This window comes from Phalacrocorax carbo, chromosome Z, assembly GCF_963921805.1.
Source record: "Phalacrocorax carbo chromosome Z, bPhaCar2.1, whole genome shotgun sequence".
NCBI lineage: Eukaryota > Metazoa > Chordata > Aves > Suliformes > Phalacrocoracidae > Phalacrocorax > Phalacrocorax carbo.
In genome coordinates this window covers 4,454,980-4,478,141 of record NC_087548.1, presented here as the reverse complement: position 1 = coordinate 4,478,141, position 23,162 = coordinate 4,454,980, and the positions used below count along the sequence as shown (strand labels likewise).

Here is a 23,162-nt window from a genome sequence, read left to right as displayed (position 1 = left end):
CATAGCTGCACCCACCCAGGCGTTGTGTGAACAAGTCTTTTCAGACACCCAAAGGGGCCTTGAAGGACAGGGCCTTAAGGTAGCTGAGGCAAAGGTACAGCGAGGACCAGTGTGTGGATTTCTGGGTGCTAGAATACAAGGGGATTGCATACAAGCTCAGCCTATTAAACTTACGCCTAAGGTTAAAAATTTACACGATGTACAGAAGCTGGTAGGAGCACTGCAGTGGTTGCGGACATTCGTGCGCGTCACCGGTGAGGAGATGCAACCTTTCTATGCGTTGCTGAAAGGGACCGACCCATGGGAGCCCAGGAGTTTAGACCCCGAGGCAGTCCAGCAGTTGCAGATGATAGACTGTCGAATGCAAAAGGAAGGAGTATGGCGGTGGGACCCTCAGGAGGAATTAATCGCAGGTTGGATTCTGACCGCCGGTGGAGGATTAGGATTGCTATATCAAATACGGGCAGGGGAAGAAAAACCACTGCGATGGGTATATCAGAAGGTTCCCAAGGATGCATTCTCCACAGAAGTCAAGGTAGCCGGGGGAATGATTTGGCATCTGCGACGGGAAAGCAAGGGAATCTTTGGGAAGGAGCCAGATAAGCTGACAGTGCCGTGGAATAGGGAGAAATGGCGGAAGGTGGTAGAGAGTGAAGAGGATATACAATTGGCGGTATACTCGTACCCAGGGAAAATCGTCACAGGCACGGTACAGAGGTGGGCCGAGACAGCCGAAGTGGTGGATTTGAGTGTGGATAGTAGAGTTTTGGATACCCCTCACCCAGGAACAACATATTTCACAGACGCTTCCTCGAAGACGAACAGAGCGGCGGTAGTGTGGAAAGAAGGGAATAGTTGGATGCGCCAGACGTATGAGGAGCAGGGTAAAAGTGTGCAGTGGCTAGAAGCGAAAGCGCTAGAGATGGCCCTGCGAAAGGATATAGAGCGGCATATAAATGTGTGCACGGACTCCTTATACGTGTATAAATTAGTCACGTCCATGAAACGAGAGGGTGTACCACACACGGAAATTGCCTTGATGCTAGAGGTTGCTTTATCGCAGCGAGGAGCAACGGTGACAGTAATTCGCATTCGCAGTCATCAGACGGGCCCTGGACCACTGATTGAGGGGAATCGCATGGCTGATGAGGCAGCCGCGGGAGTCTGGACATTGACAGAGGCAAAGAAACTGCATGAAAAACTTCACCTGGGTGCTAAAGCCTTGGCAAAGGAGTGTGGCATCTCAATAAGAGCAGCAAGAGAAGTAGTAGCCACCTGTCCTTACTGTCAGCACTCGCCATTGTGGGAGGCAGGAGTCAACCCTCGAGGACTGGAAGCAAATGCTATCTGGCATATTGACTTTACTGAATGTCCACAGTTGGCCCCCGGATGGCACCTGGCAATTACAATTGATACATATAGTGGAGTCATCATGGCTACTCAACATCAGAAGCAGACCACAACGCAGTTGGCTGCGCATTGGACCACGGTGATGGCATGGCTTGGAAAGCCCACCGAGATAAAAACAGACAATGGACCATGCTTTCGGGCTCGAAGTACCGAAGAACGGTGTAAAGCTTGGAATATTGTATTAAAACACGGCATTGCTTACAATAGCACGGGGCAGGCAATAGTTGAACGCGCTCATCGCACCTTGAAAGCAAAGATAATGCAGCTTGGGGAGGGGGAGGGGTATAAGGGAGCTATACCCGTAGCAGCTCAGCAAACTATTTTAATGCGTGCACTCTATTCGCTTAATCATTTTATACGCGGGCAGGAGCAAGTTACAGCAGTGGAGAAGCACTTTGGCAAAGCTCAAGCAGGCGAGCGCTATCCGCAGGTACGAGTAAGGTTCCCAGGCAGTGAGCAATGGGAGAGAGGATGGAAACTGAGATGCCTGGGGAGGGGCTATGCCGCGGTTGAGAATGAAGGGCGCATAGAATGGGTGCCTGCAAAGTGTGTGAAAGCAGAACTGTGCAAGGATGTACAATGAATAATCCCTTTCTGAGTTGTCTCTTTGCAGGGTCTGCTGACATGGATCCTCATGCTAGCCGTACCATTGGGAAAAGAAATGAGCTCCTTGACAAGATCGCAAGCAATATTGCAGCGAGAGCGACACTGGGAAAGGGCGGCAAAAGAGAGATATGAACTGGGACTGGATAGTAATAATTGGGGGGAATCTTGTTGTGTGTAGTAACCATGGTTACTTGTGGGCTGCCATTGTTATGCTGTGTTATAAGACAAATCAGAGAGCGCCTGCAAGTGTTACATGAATATAGACCTGACCGCAATATGTATCCGCTTACACAAGTAGCTTTGTAGAACTTTTAGCAGCATGGGGAGGGGGAGATGTAGGGGAATAGACAGGGATCAGCGACCGGAAGATCACGGGATGTAACGGAAAGATAGACTCCTCCCCATAGGAGTGGCAGGAACAGGAAGCGCAAGAGCTATATAAGCATGTGACGCAGCTAAATAAACGGACATTTTGTATCCATCATATTGATGTCTGTGCATCACTGTCCCCAGGGTGAGTAGAGCCCTGTGTCCCGGAGATATGTGGCCTAAGATAAGTTCTCCCATAGAAGCGTACAGCAACAAACACTGTTGTTTGTCGGTACTGGAAAAACATTGCTTGCTAAGGCTGTTGCCACAGAATACAATACAACCTTTTTCAACAAATCAGCATCCACCATTGTCAGTAAATGGAGGAGTGATTCAGAAAAACTTGTCCGGGTAAGAATTATTATCTTATTCATTATAATTTAACAAACATCAGGTTCCCACTTAAAGAACTGGAGTTTAACACAGAACTGGAAACTGAGTATTCCTCTGATGCTCATAATCTTTCCTGTCTTGGACAAAACATGACTCTGTTCATATCTAGTTCTTAAAATGGGAATAACATCACCTCTGCAGAAGCTTCACAATGGATTGTTGCTGTGGAGTTTTAGTTCTGTAATGCAAGATGAAGCAGATGTCCTGAAGGCAGCAAAGATCTTTGACTCACTGACTAAGAGACAGGCAAGCAGAGTTCCTAACTAAAATTGTGTTTGCTTGGTGACCTCTTGTCCTGGTTTCAGCTGGGATAGAGTTAAATTTCTTCGTAGTAGCTAGTATGGGGCTATGTTTTGGATTTGTGCCGGAAACAGCGGTGATAATGCGGAGGTGGTTTAGTTGTTGCTAAGTAGCAGTTACACTGGTCAAGGACTTTTTCAGCTCCCCGTGCTCTGCCGGGTGCACAGGAAGCTGGGAGGGGACACAGCCGGGACAGCTGACCCAAACTGACCAAAGGGATATTCCATACCATATGATGTCATGCTCAGTATATAAAGCTGGGGAAGAAGAAGGAATGAAGGGGGGGATGTTTGGAGCAATGGCATTTATCTTCCCAAGTAACCGTTACACATGATGGAGCCCTGCTTTCCTGGAGATGGCTGAACACCTGCTTGCTGATGGGAAGGAGTGAATGAATTCCTTGTTTTGCTTTGCTTCCGTGCACAGCTTTTTCTTTCCCTATTAAACTGTCTTTATCTCAACCCATGAGTTGCCTCTTCCAATTCTCTCCCCCGTCCCACCAAGGGGGAGTGAGCGAGCGGCTGTGTGGTGCTTGATTGCTGATTGGGGCTAAACCACGACACCTCTTCAAAGTGCTTTACATCCTTTCTGCAAGGGTTGGCTCCTAGGCTCCCTACAAAATGTTATTTAGATTCCCAAATTTGCTACTATTCTTAGTCTTCAGGGCACAGAATTGGCAAAGAATTCCCTTGTCACAAAGATGTTGCAGTCAAACACAGATGTAATGTTGTTTTAAGGAAGGTACTTCGATGGTAAATAGGTAAATGTATTTTTGCCTATAGACTAGGAAGTAGTATGCATGGCTCAACTGTGGTACAAAAAACTTCGGGGTTCAGGTGTAGCATCCTTGCCCTAAGATGCCCATCCTAATCTCTCCACAATGTCCACCATTTCAGTGTAAGAAATCCACAAGCTCTTAGCCTTCCTTTATGCTCATCTCTTAGGCTACACTTCAGATAGATAGAGAGCTCTTGAAAATGAAGAATTCTGTCAGACTGCACTCAGCAAATGGCATTGCAAGTGTTGTTAATCTCTCTTGAAACTTAGGCAATGTCTGCAACATAATTATTTTTCATGTCTCCTTTGTCCTTTAAAATGGCACATTTTTTCTTCTGATACCTCCTATGTTTTTGATTCTCTTGACATCTGTCTTAGTAGCTTCCTAGAAGTTTCCCTTCTGGCAGGAGTACGGATGGGACAGTCTGTTTTTTGACACCACTGTCCAGAAGGGTTTTTGTGAACATGCTGCAGCATTCACAATGATATTGAATTCATGGCATTTCACCCTTAGTTGAGTTTTTGGCAGAATCCGGAAATGAAATAAGATTGTGGATTGGGACAGATCTAAAAAAAAGTATTTTGTGCATTTATATCATAAAATCACGTGAGGCTGGTGCAGGAGTTTTCTGAAGTTGTGTGGAGTATATGTTGGTTTTGTGCTCATTTGGAGGGATGTCTGCTCATCCAGTTCTCAGCTGTGTTGGTGTGATTTTATATTTTAGATTTGTAGTAAAATTGTAGACTGCAAACTGTCAGCTCGTTTTGTATGAAAACAGTGATAGCGGGTGTATAAACAGAACTGATATCCTAGCGTCTAGTTTTTGTTTCAACCATCTTGGAGGAGCCACTTATATGGCAAGAGTATTGTATAATCCAATATTCTACTTAATTGCAAACTTTTGCTTCCTTAAGCAGTACTAATTACAATACTGGTCATGGACTCCTTGTGACTCTGGGTAAGTAATTTAAAACCTGTGCTTCATATCCAAAGAAAATAATATGTATCTTTTTGAATTTTTTTTTAAGTGTTCCAATTACAAAGTGCTGGATTAATATATATTGTTAGTGGTATTTATTTAAAAACTCAAAGAACACTTCACTGAAGAAGAAATGACAGTATGTTTTCACTGCTAATATAAGCCTCTTCATGTTTACAGAAAAATAGATGAAACTTCTTTCTCAAAAGGGTAGAGCCAGATTTTGTGAGTCAGCTTAATATTCCATTTCTAAATATTGATTGTTCAAGCAGTTTGTGTTTGTTTTCACCAGGAAAACCAAAAGAACTGCTTGATTCTTCTCAAGAGAATCAGTCCATTTTCTTTCATTATGGTTCAGCTGATTTTTAATTTTTTTCTCTCAAATCCTTATTTAAAACAACTACAAATGGAGCAACAATGAAAGACGGACATTTAATCTCTGATAACAATTTAGGAGTTCCCAGAATCCTCTGATGGATCGTTTTCTTCTATCCCATTATTCACAGGGTACTCTGATAGGATTTAGCCAGAAAGATTTACATATAAAGACAGGATTACAAGCCTGTGTTCTTTATATCGCCTTTACAAACCTTTCAGAATTTGAGAGAATTCAGGGACCCTCAGCCTACCCAGAGCTTTTTCCCAGCAGATATCCCTTTTTGTCCTAGAAGTTTGGAATGTGGCTACTGTTATTTATCTTCTGTGCCAGCAGCCCTTAGTGCCTTTTTGTGTTAGTTTATCTTTTCTTTCACATTTACTCTTCTCTCTAAACAGGTGTTGTTTGAGCTTGCCTGGTACCATGCTCCTTCCACAATTTTCTTGGATGAGCTGGAGTCAGTTATGAGTCAAAGAGGCACTGCTTCTGGGTAACTGATGAGAGCACTTCCTATGGCTTTAGGACATTTGTCCCCCTTTTACTGCATCTTTTCAATTGTGTGTGTGTCCAGCTGCTGACCAATGTTTAATCATAGAGCATACCTGTGAGAAACAAATCTTTGCTAAATTAAAGCCTGAGGCTACTCTATAAACAGGAGCATGGTTGGGCCCCTGAAAGACTTGTCTTTTAGATTTTATGGACATTATAATTACTTTGAGTGATAATGGTAATTTTCTTGACTTTTTATTAAGCAATTTTTCTTTTGTTCTGTTATCAACTTCAGGAGCCTCGCAGTGTGTTATTGTCAGAATGCCTGCTGGCTCCAAAAGCACCGCTTCATGGAAGCTTTGCATATGCTGTGGGGATTTGAAGAGCGAGATGTAGTGGTTGTTTCATTCACAGTAGATGAGATCAGTAGAGAAGCAAGTGTGAAAGACAGGTTGTGTGAAGATTAGCAAGGGACTATGGGTCCAGCAAGACTGTGAGGAGGAGGGAGGTGCACGAGTGTATAACTAGTAGTGCTGTACTCTAAAATAATGGATTTGAAGTGGAAATAAAGGTAGTGGGAGGGAAACAACAGATGACTTGTTAGAGGTGAGGAAGAAGCAGCTGATTTTGTGATGTTTTGGACAGGTTTAGGCATAGCAGGGTAAGATGGAATGTACACCATGGAATGGTGTTTTCATTAATGGGACAAATTTTGGTGGCATTGTCAGGACTTCCAGATGCAGGAATGGGGGTTGTTACTATTGTCATCCATGGTGTAGACAGCTTATAGTTAAAAACAAATTGAAAAGGTTAGGGATGGGGAAGAAGCAGGAGAAATATAAAATATTGTTAGAACCATTAGGAGCCCATTACAGTGGATTTTATGTACTGTAAATTACATGCTCACAAAGATTTATAAATAGAATATGCCATATCATAAAGCTACAACTTGTAATAATTGTCAGTTAGTAGCTATAAATTATGGGCCAAATTTTGCCTTCATATATACTTTTAAAAGCTCTCATTAACATCACTGGATTATATATTTTAATAAGGATTTTTATCTAAGATTATATAGTTATTTTTACATATCCTTATTAAATATTGACCTTGCACTGATGTGTGGGTGCCTTTGCAGAAATAAGCCATTAAACCTGAATTGTAGCTCTAAGGCCCTGATATTTTCTCTGGGTTTGATCCAGGAGTTTCCAAGAACTCCACATTTGGGACCAAGAATTCAGATTGGTTTCCTGCAAAATTGGCCACCTGTATCAGGGCCAGAATTCTTAACACTGCTTAAGCTCCCCTTCTCTTTTTGAGGAAGGATCCTTTCTGTGTGGTCTCTGCCTCATTTTTAAATTCATTTTAATACAGCATTTTTTTCTTTTTGCTTGTGATAGAACATTTTGCAAAATATTGAATCCAGTAGTAGGTGTATCTTCTTGTGGCCACTTAACGTTCACTCACAGAAAAACGCCAGTCGTTGCCCTGAATACGTAGGTGTGTTAGTTATTTGATGGCAGCTATCACATTATAAATATTCTCTTGTATAGATCAATCAATCAAAGCCTTAGCTGTTTTCCAGTAAACGTCAGCATTGCGTGGAGATTAATATGAAGAAAAAAAAAATATTTTCTTTGGATTCAGTAATAGCGAATTCTCCTCACTTTAATGCACTGAAAAGAGTCCATTTAAGTAATCATTAGAAAGCTTGATTTTAATGCTTAGATGTTAGCTAATGGAGCTTAATCATGCTTTGAACTGGGGCAAAACTGACAAGGGCTCAGTTGCTGTGAATGACACTATAAATAAAGATGATTACTTTAATGCACTGAGCAAATAATATTTCTCTGAATCTTGGTAGTGGTGAACATGAAGGAAGTTGGTGGATGAAAACAGGATTACTGGTGCAGATGGATGGCTTGGCCCGATCTGATGATCTTGTATTTGTTTTAGCAGCTTCCAAACTGCCATGGTAAGAGATCCAGAGAGTACAGTTTGAATACATTTGCATGAGCTTCTAAGCACAGATAAAGATTTTATTTAGACTTTTGCAGAAAAAGCCTTGATATTTGGATAAAGCATTTAAAGATTAATTTGAAGCTTTTAGTTTTAAACTCTACAATTCTTGCTATTTGAGCCACATGACAATAATCCATAATAAAGTCAACATATGCTGGTGCCACCAACTGCTGATATTTAAAATGGAGTATTTGACTTTATAGGAAAGTTATTTACTATGTTTAAGCTAAGAAGGGTTTCAGCCTGGAACTGTAAGGTGCTTAAAACATCTAGTGCTTAGAAGGATACTCCATAAATAGGAATGTTGGATTTTATTGGTATCAAATGTGACTTTTAAAAGTTGAGGGACAAAATTCTTCAGTACCTTTAACATAATTCAGAATAGAAGAATAAACATTTTAAGACTGGAACTAGGGCACTTCATCATGTTGGTTCCCAAAATGGGCAGGATGTGTATTGAGAAGAAGACAGACAGGAGAGGATGAGGTAGGGAGGTAACGTTCATAGTATAACAACTGTGGATGCTCAGGGGAGTCCAACAGACAGCAGAAAATGGCCAGCTCATGTGCTCTCTTGGGTTTGTTCAGCCTGGACAAGAAAAGACTGAGGGGGGATTTCATCAATACCTATAAATATCTAAAGGGTGGGTGTCAGGATGATGGGACTCTTTTCAGTGGTGCCCAATGACAGGACAAGAGGCAATGGGCACAAGTTGGAACACAGGAAGTTTCAGCTAACCATGAGAAAAAACTTCTTTCTTGTGAGGGTGCCAGAGCAGTGGCACAGGCTGCCCAGAGAGGCTGTGGGGTCCCTTCCCTGGAGACATTCAAACCCCTCCTGGACGTGGTCCTGTGCCCCCTGCTCTGGGTGTGCCTGCTCAAGCAGGGGGTGGGATGGGATGATCTCGAGAGGTCCCCTCCAACCCCCACCATTCTGGGATTCTGTGAATAGTCTCCCATGGTCACTGTCAGAGCCAGCATGTTGATCTGGCTTTGATCATTCATCTGAACTAGTGTAGTATATATTTTTCTTCATACAACACATTATCAAATGGTTGCAAATGGTACATGGGGAAAACAGCGGCTGTTGGTTGAGCACGGATATTTTTAACAGTCTGATTTGTAGCTCGCTAATCATTTCCCAGAGTAGGAGCCAACACTGGTACAGAGAATTGAAGCACATTGATGATGGGCTTGTTTTTGCAGTTAATTTTTGTAGATCTGGAACTAGTCTGTGGATTTCTGCCTGCCCCTGGGCTACCAATCCATGAAATTTCCAGTGGAAGAACATCTTTTCCAGCAGAGAAATCTGGGCATTGGAAGCAGAGAGGGGAACCTCAGCAACGTTAAACTGTGGAAATTATCTGTTTGGTGAGGGACGGTCTTGGAGGCAGATGTCTGCAAAAACGATGAGTTAGGCATAAGAAGGGTTTTTTCCATGCTTCCTTCTCTCCCTGAAGTGTGCATGAAGCAGAGAAATACAAGGTGTCTGCTGGGGGCAGCCTGAATGACTAATGTTTTGCAGTTTGCCAATCATGCTAGCACTGAGGTCTTTCTTGATATCTGTGTCCCTAAAGGCGTGCAGACCTCTCACACGTAGAGGTGGTCAAGCTAGGAGTCTGAAAAGAAGAAGACGGCAGTCCTGTTTCCAGGGAACTTCAAACCATGGTCTGGGAAACGTTTGGTGGAGCCCAATGGCAGGTGTTCCCAGGAATGACCTTGTGTGAGCAGTGGCTCAGCAGCATTTCAAGTGGCAATACTTGAAATTTGACTGAAAGGCACGGTGTTTGTTGACGTGACGCTCACCCAGCTCTGCAGTGACAGCTGCAGAGCAAGGTATCCAAAACCGGCTGGGAACAAGTGAGGGCTCTGCACCCACAAAACCACAGGCTTCATTCCTGGATTGTTTTTCATGGTTAGTGGTTTTTGGCTGATTCTCATGAGTTTGCCATAGGGAGATGTGTTAGAAAAGCCTCTCTGTGTGATGGAGGGCTCTGGGCTGTGATCAGCAGGCTGTTGCTGGCCATTGGGAGTGTCCGAGTCTGAGCAACACTGTGTGTGTATCCACAGCTGCTTGCTTTTGAGTACTTAGGAAAAAAGCATCAACTCCCAGTGCATATTTTATTTTGTATAACGTACGAATGCACTTCTCGGTTATGACACACCACCTCATGTTCTCTCATAAAGTTTGTGGTAATGCTTTATTCCTTTCCTCAGCTGATCCCCTTTTTGGCAGGCCTGGCTGAAAAGCCAAGGGAACAAGCAAAGAAAACTGAACAACAGAGGTGATGTTGGTGCTTCAGAATTGAGGCTCAAAGGTAATAGTTTCAGTCAGTCCCGTGAATGCCTGGCCCATTTCAAAACATGTTAGTGCTATTAAGCCTGAGTCCTTCAGAGGCACAGAAGAATGTGGTTCCCCAAGTCTCCCCAGCTCTGTGGATGGCTCTGCCATACAGTATTTCCTGCATGATGAACAAAGGTGTATTGTACCACAGTCCATCATCTTTCACGAACTTTGTGGGCAGTGTTCACCTAATTTTGGCACCTAAGGTAGAAGGCAAGGTTCCCCTGTGTCATGGTTTTGGCTGGGTGTCATTGTTCAGCCTCAGCTGGCAACTGAACACATGCTTCTTGTGCACCTGGCAGAGCATGGGAAGCTAGAAATGTCCTTGACTAGTATAAGCGCTACCCAGCAACAGCCCAAAACATCTGTGTGTTATCTCAACATTTTTTTTCCATGCTAAGTTCAAAGCACAGCACTATACCAGCTAGAGTGAAGAAAATTAACTCTATCCCAGCTAAAACCATGACACTGGGATAGAGTTAATTTTCTTCACTGCAGCTGGCATAGTACTGTGCTTTGGACTTAGTATGAGCACTTCCCACGCTCTGCCGCGTGGCGGGGGGGGCTGGGAGGGGCAGGGCCATGGTGAGAATTGAGTCAGACAACGGGACTCATTTCCGAAATAACCTCATAGACACCTGGGCCAAAGAGCATGGTATTGAGTGTGTGTATCACATCCCCTATGTCATGGTGCACAAGAAGCCGGGAGGGGAGGGGGCACAGCTAAGAGAGCAGATTCAAACTGACCAAAGGGATATTCCATATCATGTAACGTCATGCCCAGTATGTTACCTGGGAGGGGCTGGCCGGGTGAGGGGGGAGCAATCGCGGCTCGGGGATGGGCAGTGTCGGTCAGCGGGTGGTGAGCGGTTGTATCGTTTGTGTTTCCGTGTTTTTTTTTCCTGTTTTCCCTTTCCCTTCCTTTTCCCTTTTATTATATTAACATTATTGTCATTATTATCATAATCATTTATCATTATCATTTTATTGTAATCATTAAACTTTGCTTATCTCAACCCACAAGTTCCTTTGCTCGTCTGATTCTCTTCCCCATCCCACAGGGGTGGGGGGTGAGCGAGCGGCTGCGTGGTGTTCAGTTGCCAGCTGAGGCTGAACGACGACAGTCTGTTTTTGGTGCCCAACGTGGGGCACGAAGGGTTTGATATAATAACAGTTGCTGGTCACAGCATTGATTCATCTGCTCTCAGTATTAGTTTGTCCAGTCTTTACCATGCTGACTGTAAAGTACATGTTAAAACTTGCTGTTGGTTTTGTCAGTTTGCTGTGCTCTGCAGTGATTAGTGATATTTTGCCTATGAGACTTGTTATTAAAACACTGGCCTTGACTGTTATTGGTTATTTAGGTTTTGCATGGAAGCCGTTACTGTACTACAGCTACCACCTCATGGAGGCAATTAGCAATTATACCTCCTCCTCTGAGAAGTTTTTTATGGAGGAAATACAGAATGGCACCGTAGCTGCCATCTTATGTAATGTCTCCTCCCTCATTACAACAACTTTTCAGTATCTTGAACATCCTTGTGTAGTTAAGATACATCTGTTGATATTGCTTTGGCAGGTGGTATCAGATCTGTCTAAGGTTAGTAAGCAAGTTGAGAATATAATCCAGAGATCTGTCCCAAGGCTCGATAGCTATGCGTGGCAGGGTATGTGGGAAAGTATGGGCAAATGCCTAAGACGGTGGGCGCCCCCAGTGTCTTGGGACTTCACCCCTGAACAAGTGCAGAATCCTGAAAAATTAGTAGAACATTTGGAGGAAGTATGTTGTCACCCTGGCAATTCCAGAGAGATACAAATCACTGCAATGTGCTGGGGTCTGGCTTATGCCTATCGAGCCCTATTTAACACTATTCAGTACCCCCAAGGGAAAGAGAAGGGAGCTACTCCAACCCCAGTGACAAGCACTGCGGCCACTCAAACCCCCATGACAGACACTGCAGCTACTCCAACCCCAGTGACAAGCACTGTGGCCACCCAACCCCCTACGACAGATACTGCAGCTACTCCAACCCCAGCGACAAGCACTGCAGCCACCCAACCCCCTATGACAGATACTGCAGCTACTCCAACCCCAGCGACAAGCACTGCGGCCACCCAACCCCCTATGACAGATACTGCAGCTACTCCAACCCCAGTGACAAGTGCTGCGGCCACCCAACCCGCCACGACAGATACTGCAGCTACTCCAACCCCAGTGACAAGCACTGCGGCCACTCAAACCCCCACGACAGGCACTGCAGCTACTCAAACCCCAGTGCCAAGCATTGCAGCTAAACCAGAGGACCAACCTGTGCTAGTATCAGTCACCCCTATACGCAAGAATAAATCATGGAAGAGAAAGTCAACTCGTTTAGAAAGAGATTACGAGGAATGAGGGCCATCATGAGAAGAGGAGGAGGAAGAGGGAGAATGTGTACAAGAAATGGATACTACCCGATCTCTATCCTTGAGTGAGTTGCGGGATATACAGAAAGATTTTGGGCGTCATTCAGGTGAGCACGTTATCACCTGGCTGCTCCAATGCTGGGATAATGGGGCCAGTAGTTTGGAATTAGAGGGGAAGGAAGGCAAACAACAGGGATCCCTCTCTAGGGAAGGGGGCATTGATAAAGCAATTGGAAAAGGAACACAAGCCCTCAGCCTCTGGAGGCGACTCCTGTCCATGGTGAGAGAGAGGTATCCCTTCAAAGAAGATATTGTATTTCGCCTAGGAAAATGGACGACCATGGAGAAAGGCATTCAGCATCTAAGGGAATTAGCTGTGCTTGAGGTGGTTTATGGTGACCTGGACGATCAACGGTCCTCCAAAGACCCAGATGAAGCTGAGTGCACAAGACCCATGTGGCGGAAGTTTGTACGGAGTGCACCATCCTCGTATGCAAACTCATTGGCAGTGATGTCCTGGAAAGATGACGGAACACCAACGGTGGCTGAGTTGATTGATAAACTCCGTGAATATGAAGTGAAACTCTCTTCCTCGCTCGTCTCTGCTGTTGAGAAACTGTCCCGAGAGGTCCAGCAACTCAAAGAAGATAGGTCCTAGTCCCCACAATTACGGACCAGTATCTCAGCCATTAGGAGTAATCGTCCCTTGGCTCAAGAGAAGGGATACACATGACGGGGCACCCTATGGTTTTACCTGCGTGATGACGGAGAGGACATGAAGAAGTGGGATGGAAAACCTACCTCAGCCTTAGAGGCACGGGTACGTGAGCTGCAAGGGAGAACAATTACTCAGGGGAGTTTCTCCAGGAGAGCTGCTGCTCCAGTTTCCCGTAAGCAATTCTCCAGACAGAGGAGCAGAAGTGCTGATGGCCTGACTGATCTTAACAGAGACACCCATGATTCATATCTACCGGAAGTGAGTGATGACTACTATGATCAGGACTAGGGGGGCCCTGCCTCCAGCCAGGTGGAGGAAAGGGATAACCGGGCTTACTGGACTACATGGATCCGATGGCCTGGCACATCTGACCCACAGGAGTATAAAGCTTTAGTGGACACCGGCGCACAGTGCACCTTAATGCCATCAAACTATAAAGGGAAAGAACCCATTAGCATTGCTGGAGTGACAGGGGGATCCCAAGAGCTGACTGTATTGGAGGCCGAAGTGAGCCTCACTGGGAATGAGTGGCAAAAGCACCCCATTGTGACTGGCCCAGAGGCTCCGTGCATCCTTGGCATAGACTGCCTCAGGAGAGGGTATTTCAAGGACCCAAAAGGTTACAAGTGGGCTTTTGGTGTAGCCGCCTTGGAGACGGCGGAAATTAAACAGCTGTCGACCTCGCCTGGCCTCTCGAAGGACCCTTCTGTTGTGGGGTTGCTGAAGGTCAGAGAACAACAGGTGCCAATCGCCACCACAACAGTGCACCGGCGGCAATATCGCACCAACCGAGACTCCCTGATCCCCATCCATGGGCTCATTCGTCGACTGGAGAGCCAAGGAATCATCAGTAAGACCCACTCACCCTTTAACAGTCCCATATGGCCAGTGCGGAAGTCTAATGGAGAGTGGAGGCTAACAGTAGACTATCGTGGCCTGAATGAAGTCACTCCACCGTTGAGTGCTGCTGTGCCAGACATGCTAGAACTTCAATACGAACTGGAGTCAAAGGCAGCCAAGTGGTATGCCACAATTGATAGCGCTAATGCATTCTTCTCAATCCCTCTGGCAGCAGAGTGCAGGCCACAGTTTGCTTTCACTTGGAGGGGGGTCCAGTACACCTGGAATCGACTGCCCCAGGGGTGGAAACACAGCCCTACCATTTGCCATGGGCTGATCCATAATGCTTTGGAACAAGGTGGAGCTCCCGAACACCTTAAATACATTGATGACATCATTGTGTGGGGCAACACAGCGGAAGAAGTTTTTGAGAAAGGAAAGGAAATAGTTCAAATCCTCCTGAAAGCTGGTTTCACCATAAAACAAAGTAAAGTGAATGGACCTGCACGAGAAATCCAGTTCTTCGGAATCAAATGGCAAGATGGTCGTCGTCAGATCCCCATGGATGTGATCAACAAAATAGCAGCCATGTCTCCACCAACCAGCAAAAAGTAAACACATGCTATCTTGGGCGTTGTGGGTTTTTGGAGAATGCATATTCCACACTACAGTCTGATCGTAAGCCCTCTCTATCAAGTGACCCAGAAAAAGAATGATTTCAAATGGGGCCCTGAGCAACGACAAGCCTTTGAACAGATTAAACGAGAAATAGTTCATGCAGTAGCTCTTGGGCCAGTCCGGGCAGGACAAGATATAAAAAATGTGCTCCACACTGCAGCTGGGGAGAATGGCCCTACCTGGAGCCTCTGGCAGAAGACACGTGGGGAGACCCGAGGTCAACCCCTAGGGTTTTGGAGTCGGGGATACAGAGGGTCCGAAGCCCGCTATACTCCAACTGAAAAAAAGAGATATTGGCAGCATATGAAGGGGTCCGAGCTGCTTCAGAAGTGGTTGGTACTGAGGCACAGTTGCTCCTGGCACCCCGACTGCCAGTGCTGGATGTTCAGAGGGAACGTCCCCTCCACACACCATGCAACTGATGCTACGTGGAGTAAATGGGTTGCACTGATCACCCAGCGGGCTCGAGTAGGAAACCCCAGTCGCCCAGGAATCTTGGAAGTGATCATGGACTGGCCAGAAGGCAAAGACTTTGGAATATCACCAGAGGAGGAGGTGACACGTGCTGAAGAAGCCCCACTGTATAACACACTGCCAGAAAAGGAGAAGCAGTATGCCCTGTTCACTGATGGGTCCTGTCACCTTGTGGGAAAGCACCGGAGATGGAAGGCTGCTGTATGGAGTCCTACAAGACAAGTCGCAGAAACTGCTGAAGGAGAAGGAGAATCAAGCCAGTTTGCAGAGGTAAAGGCCATCCAGCTGGCCTTAGACATTGCTGAACGGGAAAAGTGGCCAGTGCTCTATCTTTATACTGACTCCTGGATGGTGGCAAATGCCCTGTGGGGCTGGCTGCAGCAGTGGAAGCAGAGCAATTGGCAGCGCAGAGGCAAACCCATCTGGGCTGCCACATTGTGGCAAGATATTGCTGCCCGGGTAGAGAACCTGGTTGTAAAGGTATGTCATGTGGATGCTCACATCCCCAAGAGTTGGGCCACTGAAGAACATCGAAACAACCAGCAGGTGGATCAGGCTGCCAAGATTGAAGTGGCTGAGGTGGATCTGGACTGGCAACATAAGGGTGAACTCTTTCTAGCTCGATGGGCCCATGACACCTCAGGCCATCAAGTGAGAGATGCAACATACAGGTGGGCTCGTGATCGAGGGGTGGACTTGACCATGGACGTTATTGCGCAGGTTATCCACGAATGTGAAATGTGCGCTGCAATCAAGCAAGCGAAGCGGGTAAAGCCTCTGTGGTATGGGGGACGATGGCTGAAATATAAATATGGGGAGGCCTGGCAAATTGACTATATCACACTCCCACAGACCCACCAAGGCAATCGCCATGTTCTCACCATGGTAGAAGCAACCACCGGCCGGGTGGAAACATATCCTGTCCCCCACGCCGCTGCCCGGAACACAGTCCTGGGTTTCAAAAAACAAGTGCTGTGGCAACATGGCACCCCAGAGAGAAGTGAGTCGGACAACGGGACTCATTTCCGAAATAACCTCATAGACACCTGGGCCAAAGAGCACAGCATTGAGTGGGTGTATCACATCCCCTATCACGCACCAGCCTCTGGGAAAATCGAAAGATACAATGGACTATTAAAGATGACACTGAGAGCAATGGTGGGGGTGGAACATTTAAACACTGGGATAGACATTTAGCAAAAGCCACCTGGTTAGGCAACACGAGGGGATCTGCCAGGCGAGCTGGCCCTGCCCAATCAGAATCCTTACATACTGTGGAAGGGGACAGAGTCCCTGTAGTGCACATAAAAAATATGTTGGGCAAGACAGTCTGGGTTATTCCTGCTTCAGGCAGAGGAAAACCCAATCATGGGATTGCGTTTGCTCGAGGACCTGGGTATACTTGGTGGGTGATGCAGGAGGATGGAGGAGCCCGGTGTGTACCTCAGGGGGATTTAATTTTGGGTGAAAACAGCCAATGAACTGAATAATATGCTGTTAATTGCTATATGATGTTGTATGTCATCACTACTATGGTTGCTATATGCCATATCAATGGCATGTTATCATGGTGGGAATCTCCCAATTAATAGTAATAGCAAATGAACTTTCAATGGAACCGAGCAAAGTGCAGCAGTGAGAGAACAAGAACTACCAGTGCAGCGGTGATGGAACAAGGACTGACATGCAACAATCTGACCCCACACACACCGCCTCTCTGAAGGACCCTTACAAGAGATGAAATCCAGAGTCATGGACTAAATGAACTCAATGGACATTTCACAGGCATTTTACAGGGAAGGTCCATAGACTAAGGGAATGCTGCCTGTGTGTTATGTTAAAGGATGGGAAGGGGAGGGGTGGTGGTTGGTACGGTTGTATTGCATCGTATGGGACCTGGGCATGGTGTAAATGGTATGGAATAAGGGGTGGACAATGTGCTGGTTTTGGCTGAGAAGGGGTTAGTTCTCCTCACTGCGGGGGGTCGGCTACCTTTCCAGCTTCCCCCTCTCTGCCTGGTGGCGGTGGGCTGGGAGGGGCAGGGCCGTGGTGGGGGCGGCTGACCCCAACTGGCCAATGGCATGTTCATTCCATACCATGTGACACCATGACCAGTATATTAAGGGGGGGCAGGTTGCGGCTCGGGAGTGGCGCAGCGTCGGGTCCGCAGGCGGTGAGCAGCTGCGTCGCGTGCGGTTTGTTTCGCTGGTTCGTTCCCCCTCTCCCCTTACTTCCCCCCTCCCCGGGGCTTTGCGCCTCTCGTTGTTCTCCTTTACATCACATTTCTGTTGTTTCTTTTAATTTTAATTATTAAACTGTTCTTATCCCAACCCACGAGCGTTACCCTTCTGATTCTCTCCCCCATCTACTGGTGGGGGAGTGAGCGAGCGACTGTGTGGGGCTGAGCTGCCGGCTCAGGGAGGTTGTGGAGCATCCTTGCAGGTGCTCAGAACCCAACTGGATGCAGATGCAGCCCTGAGTAACCTGCTCTGGCTGACCCTGATTTGAGCAGGGGGTTGGACTAAATGATCTCCAAGAGATGCTTCCAACCTCAGCCATTCTGTGATGCTGTAAATCAAAGCAGGGGCCTAATCCCAGCGGCCTAATGGGCCTGTTCCCATTACACAAGTGACAAGGGATGAACTGGAGTAGGAATTTGTATTCAGTAGTTTGGTTGTGTTACTGTTATATGCAAAAGACTGAAAAGCACTTGGATAAAAATGAGATTAAAATGAACTGTTTGGATGCATGTCTGAGAGGAGCTGGCATGTTGGGTGTAGCAGGACTCCTGGCACTTGACAGAATCAGTGGTGCTGGCAAGAAGGACTATTTCTAGATGGTGATGAAATGCATTGAGAAAGGAACAGAAAGAAACATTCATTTTTCTTTCAAGCTTCCTTTGTGCATCACAAGCAAGTAAAAAATGCATAGTCATCCCAATCTTTTGTATTTTACCTTTTCCTTTTTTTTTTAAGGCAAAACAGCTTTATCAGTGTTGATGTTAACAGCATTGTGGTTTTTGGCTGACACATTTATCCAGCCTTTCCATCCTTCACATGATCCTTTTTGTAAGGATCCTTTCCTTTGTGGCTGCGTTATTTATAATCTGTATTGCAGGAGCAGTCTCAGATTGACATCTTGTTCTGCCATAAACACAGGCCTCACATCCAAGACCTTCAGTTGTATTTTATACTTACAAAGCATCCCTTACAAAGTAGCAATTAATTAGTCCTGACAGTGCCCTAGAAAATTTGTAGTGTGTTCTCAGTAGCAAAGGGAGAGGTTATTGCTGATGAGACATGCTGCAGATGAGTATCAGAGCCAGGGAAGATAACTACAACTTCTGATTGTTATTGTTAAGCCTCGTTGTCACAAGCCAGCTTATCACTAACATACTGAACAGGAATACACTGGATAATCATAGAATCATTAAGGTTGGAAAAGACCTCTAGGATCATCAAGTCCAACTGCCAACCCAACACCCCCAGGCCTCCTAAACCATGTCCTGAAATGCCACGTCTACACATTTTTTGAACACCCCCAGGGATGGTGACTCCCCCACCTCTCTGGGCAGCCTGTGCCAATGCCTGACCACTCTTGCAGTAAAGACATTTTTCCTACTATCCAATCTACACTTCCCCTGACACAGCTTGAGGCCATTTCCTCTCGTCCTGTCACTAGTGACTTGGGAGAAGAGACCAACACCCACCTCACTATAACCTCCTTTCAGGTAGTTGTAGAGAGTGATAAGGTCTCCCCTCAGCCTCCTCTTCTCCAGGCTAAACAACCCCAGCTCCCTCAGCCGCTCCTCATAGGACTTGCTCTCCAGACCCTTCACCACCTTCGTTGCCCTTCTCTGGACACGCTCCAGCACCTCAATGTCCTTCTTGTACTGAGGGGCCCAAAACTGAACACAGCGTTCAAGGTGTGGCCTCACCAGTGCTGAGGACAGGGGCACAATCACTGCCCTGCTCCTGCTGGCCACGCTATTCCTGATACAAGCCAGGATGCCATTGGCCTTCTTGGCCACCTGGGCACACTGCTGGCTCATGCTCAGCTGGCTGTCAACCAGCACCCCCAGGTCCTCCTCCACCAGGCAGCTTTCCAGCCACTCCTCCCCAAGCCTGTAGCGTTGCATGGGGTAATTAATACTTTTTTTTCCTAAAAAAAATTAGGTTGACATAGTTACAGGTGGGGTTGAAAAATGTCAGTCCCTGCAGCAAGCAGCTTGCTGTCAAAGCCATGTCTCCACAATGAGACGCACTGAGACAATTCCTCTCCTCCTTTCCTTGCGGGGAGTTAGATTCTGCCATGTTGCGGTGGCTGGAGAAGAGGATTTTGGTTGACCTCCCAAGTAAAGAGGCATGGCAGGTGATGATCCAGCACTGGCTGCCCTCTCTGAACAACAGCAGAGGAGTGGAGCTGAGAACAGATCTGGACTACAGCTTACTGGGCCAGGTGAGACAGCACTGCAGCAGGGACAGTGCCCGCTCAGTGCTTGAGGTCTTTCTGGGTGGGAACCGCAAGCATGAGTGACATACATCACCCACAGTGGTGGCATTATGTTGTGGCAGAAGAGGTCCACAGCAGGGGCTTGGGACAGCACCTCTGTCTACAGCAACTGCGACATCCAGAGCTGGGGGAAGGACCTCAACTCAGTTTGAGGCTCCAGACAAAGGGAGACCAGCAAGACATGGGGGCTGAGCATTTCACAGGCACAGCTGTGGAAATCACTCTTTGCTCTGCTTGCAAAGGGTATATTCTGATCCTCTCTGTTGGGCCAGCTTTTCAGCCTTAAATACAGGGAGACTTGCAGCAACAGTATATTTTATCACTCGTCTCACCAGGCTGGGAGTACTTGAAATTCATCGGGGTAATGAACAGTTAATTGTGTAGGGAAGGTTTGTCACAGCTCCACTGCTGCAGGAGAAAAGAGCATGTTGACAGTGAAGAGATTCACTAGATACCCAGGCTTTCTTCACTTAGCCCTTTGTCACATCCTAAATTCTTTGAAAATATCTTACAGCTTACCCAGTTGGCCCTTTTTACATCTATTCACAGAGGCAATACTGCTCAGTTTCTGTTTCATAAATGTTAATGGAGAAATAAAGTTATTTTATTAACAGAGAAGCTGGGAACAGATACAGAAAGATGAGTCTTATTTGACCTACAGAAAATTGCCCTTTAGAAAGAAAATGCCCAGTATTTTCCTTGCTCCTACAAGATACCCTGGACATTCAAAACAAGAACAAACAGCATAATGTTGAGGGGAGGGGACACATAGAAATATATATGTGTTTGTGTAGATATACACATATATTTCAGACAGGAATAGACTTTACAAATATTTTTTTATATATATATATAAAAACTATATGCTTGTAAATGCCATTCCTGTCTACTTTGTAAGCCTGTAAGCTGTGATCTATCATTCTGATCCCATCATAGGAAACAGACGGGTACTCCTGCTCAGACATAAAATTCGTGTGCAAGGAAGCAGCCATGAGACCAGTGAGGAAAATTTTTGACACACTTGAAAATCATCAGCCAGGTACCACAGCTCTGAGTAGGGAATCTGATCTGGGAAATGCTGATCTACTGCTGTAACTCCAGAAATTCTAATGTCAACCCCAGCAGGTGGAGCTCTGTTATCTGCTTAGAAAAGTTTTAAACTGTACATTTCTTAAACAACTACCCAAGCTAACGTTCCTGAAGATCAGACCTTTTTTTAAAGCTGTTGGTATCTGTGCTCCATGCACAAATACAAGTTTTTCTTTATCTCACTAGGTTTATTCTGTTGTTTTCATATATTAAGTGTTGTGTTAGGCAGGGGCATAAAAGAATGTCTTTTAGTAATAACAGTATTTAATCAATTCTCTTCTCTTTAGGTAACAGTAACTTACCTATGATCTGCTTGGACACGATCACCATGGCAGATTTCCTAGATGTGATTGCCCACACCAAGCCATCAGCAAAGAACCTAAGCCAGAAGTACACAGCTTGGCAGAGAGAATTTGAGTCAGTTTGAAAAGAAAAACCCCAAAAGATTGAAAACTTCCAAGACTTTTGCTTTCCAAAATGGTATCGCCTTGCTTCCAAAGGATTGAATGATGATGGGGAAGGAAGCGCTGTTTCCAGGGGAGAGAACACAGTGAGAAATGTCAGGGGGAGATCTTCACTTTCAAAATGTAATGGGGGAGGTGGTGGTTCGGTTATTTTTTTAGCCATTTTCAATGACCATTCGAAAAACCATACTTAATGGAAATAATGTAATAGCAGTTGCTACGTAATGAGGACTCCAGCCTTAATTTTATGTATAGAGACTTAAAAGATTTTTTGCTTCTCAGTCCTTATTCATGACCATTATTTACAGGTTTGGTGTAGAAGAACTGGAGCAGAAAGCTTGTTAAGAACAGTTAGATGATTAGTGTAATTCCCCCTTTCTGAGACTCACTAAAGCATCACAATCAGCATAGCTTTACCAGCAGAGACCTGCACCCCACCCTTTTTAATGAAACATAAGTGACTGCTTTTAATGACATTCAGGAGCTTTGCAGTGCTTTGTAGAACTAGAGATCATTTTTGGCTGAGATCAGTGTCTTGATTTGCCACATGTATTACTTGCCCATTGGTTTGGGATATTTCCAAGGTGGAAAAGGCAAGGAATTAGAGGAACTTGGAGACATTGTAGAAAATCAACACATTTAGGCTCATCTAACTAGAAACTGGATTGGTGGTTACCCACTGGTTCGCAGCCAGCCATAAAACGCTAAGAGTGAGACTTTGCAGCGCAGCAGTAAATACTAGCCAAGTTGGAGGCTTTTCTGCTTATAAACGCAGCCAGGTAACCAGTCAGGACTGCCACACCTCCCTTCACCTTTTCATTAGGAATTCTAATCAGTCATGTTTTCAGGCTCTCGGGTCTCATGGCTGCCCCTCTCTTACCCTCCCTCTTGCTTGGCAAGACAGCTACCCTCTCTGCTGTTCTCCCAGTGTTCTCCTTGCATTGGCTTCCGTGCAGCTGCTTTTCTAAGTACCACGAGCTTGTATGCTTCCCAGTATGCTCCAGGACCTCTAAAGCACCAACAGTCTCTTTTTTTTGTTCTAGCATTGTGGGAAACTCTAGCCCAGGAACGGCTAGCAGAAAGCGGGCATTGAAGTAGAAGGACAGGCTCAGGGTCGGAGCGACCTTGGGCCCAGCTGTTGTTGACCGGTAAAGGAGTGTGAGAAACAAGTAACTGCTAATTGCAAGGCTGAACACAAGAGATAAGCATGGGAGGAGTTGGCATCTACCTCCCAGCCAAGGATGAGCTATGCTTTTGCAAATAGGTATGAGCTAATTTACGAACGGTATAAAAGATATTTGCTAATTGCCAATAAACGAGACTTGATGATCATCATCGGATGGTGCCTGTCTCCCGCTGGTTTTCCGTCAAATGGTGACCCCGACGTGATACCACGGACGGTCCAGCGTAGGGTTCGGGTCCTGCAAGCAGAGGGACGGCAAAACAGACAGCGCAGCTGGTCTGCGTACCCTGGGCGACCACATAGGTGGGCTCAGTCTGCGTGCCCTGGGCGACCACATAGGTGGGCTCAGCCGATACGTGCTGCCGAGACCTTGGGAGCTGCAACGGCGCCGACGAGCACAACGCAGAGGCAAGCAGCATATGATTTCTTTACATCCCTCTTAGAAAGGCGTAGCATTAAGGGTATAGATCTACGCAAAGAACTACCATTGCTCATAAGCTGGGGATGCGAGAAGGGACACTTTAGTAACCCACACCTGAAAAGGATTATTTCGGATACATCAGCGAGAGACGGAGATGCACTGGCAGACGGTGGCCAGGGGGCAAAGAGGAGTCGATTTATGCATCATTTCTGATACGTCCCGACCCTCCGGCCTGGATCCAACCTCGGGATTCAAGAGGGGATCCGCTTTCCGCAGTTAAAGCTAACCCGGGAGCGAGAGCCGTACAAAGAC

The 23,162-nt window shown here is 46.0% G+C and overlaps 1 protein-coding gene across 1 annotated transcript; it reads left to right on the top strand.

The window, feature by feature from the left end:
• Positions 1 to 1,539: 1,539 nt before the first annotated feature.
• On the top strand, positions 1,540 to 21,289 carry LOC135310445 (katanin p60 ATPase-containing subunit A-like 2). The gene is made up of 8 exons (XM_064437955.1): positions 1,540 to 1,556; positions 2,586 to 2,736; positions 5,610 to 5,701; positions 7,565 to 7,675; positions 8,213 to 8,216; positions 19,481 to 19,639; positions 20,630 to 20,732; positions 21,070 to 21,289. Exons 1-8 carry the CDS (start codon positions 1,540 to 1,542, stop codon positions 21,207 to 21,209), a joined length of 777 nt encoding a protein of 258 aa, XP_064294025.1. The 3' UTR covers positions 21,210 to 21,289.
• The last annotated feature ends 1,873 nt before the right edge of the window (positions 21,290 to 23,162 follow it).

Excerpts from the sequence above, each read along its gene's own strand:
- LOC135310445 (XM_064437955.1), top strand. Across the intron at positions 2,737-5,609 it reads ATTCAGAAAAACTTGTCCGG|GTGTTGTTTGAGCTTGCCTG; the intron begins GTAAGAATTATT and ends CTCTCTAAACAG. Across the intron at positions 5,702-7,564 it reads CAAAGAGGCACTGCTTCTGG|TGGTGAACATGAAGGAAGTT; the intron begins GTAACTGATGAG and ends GAATCTTGGTAG.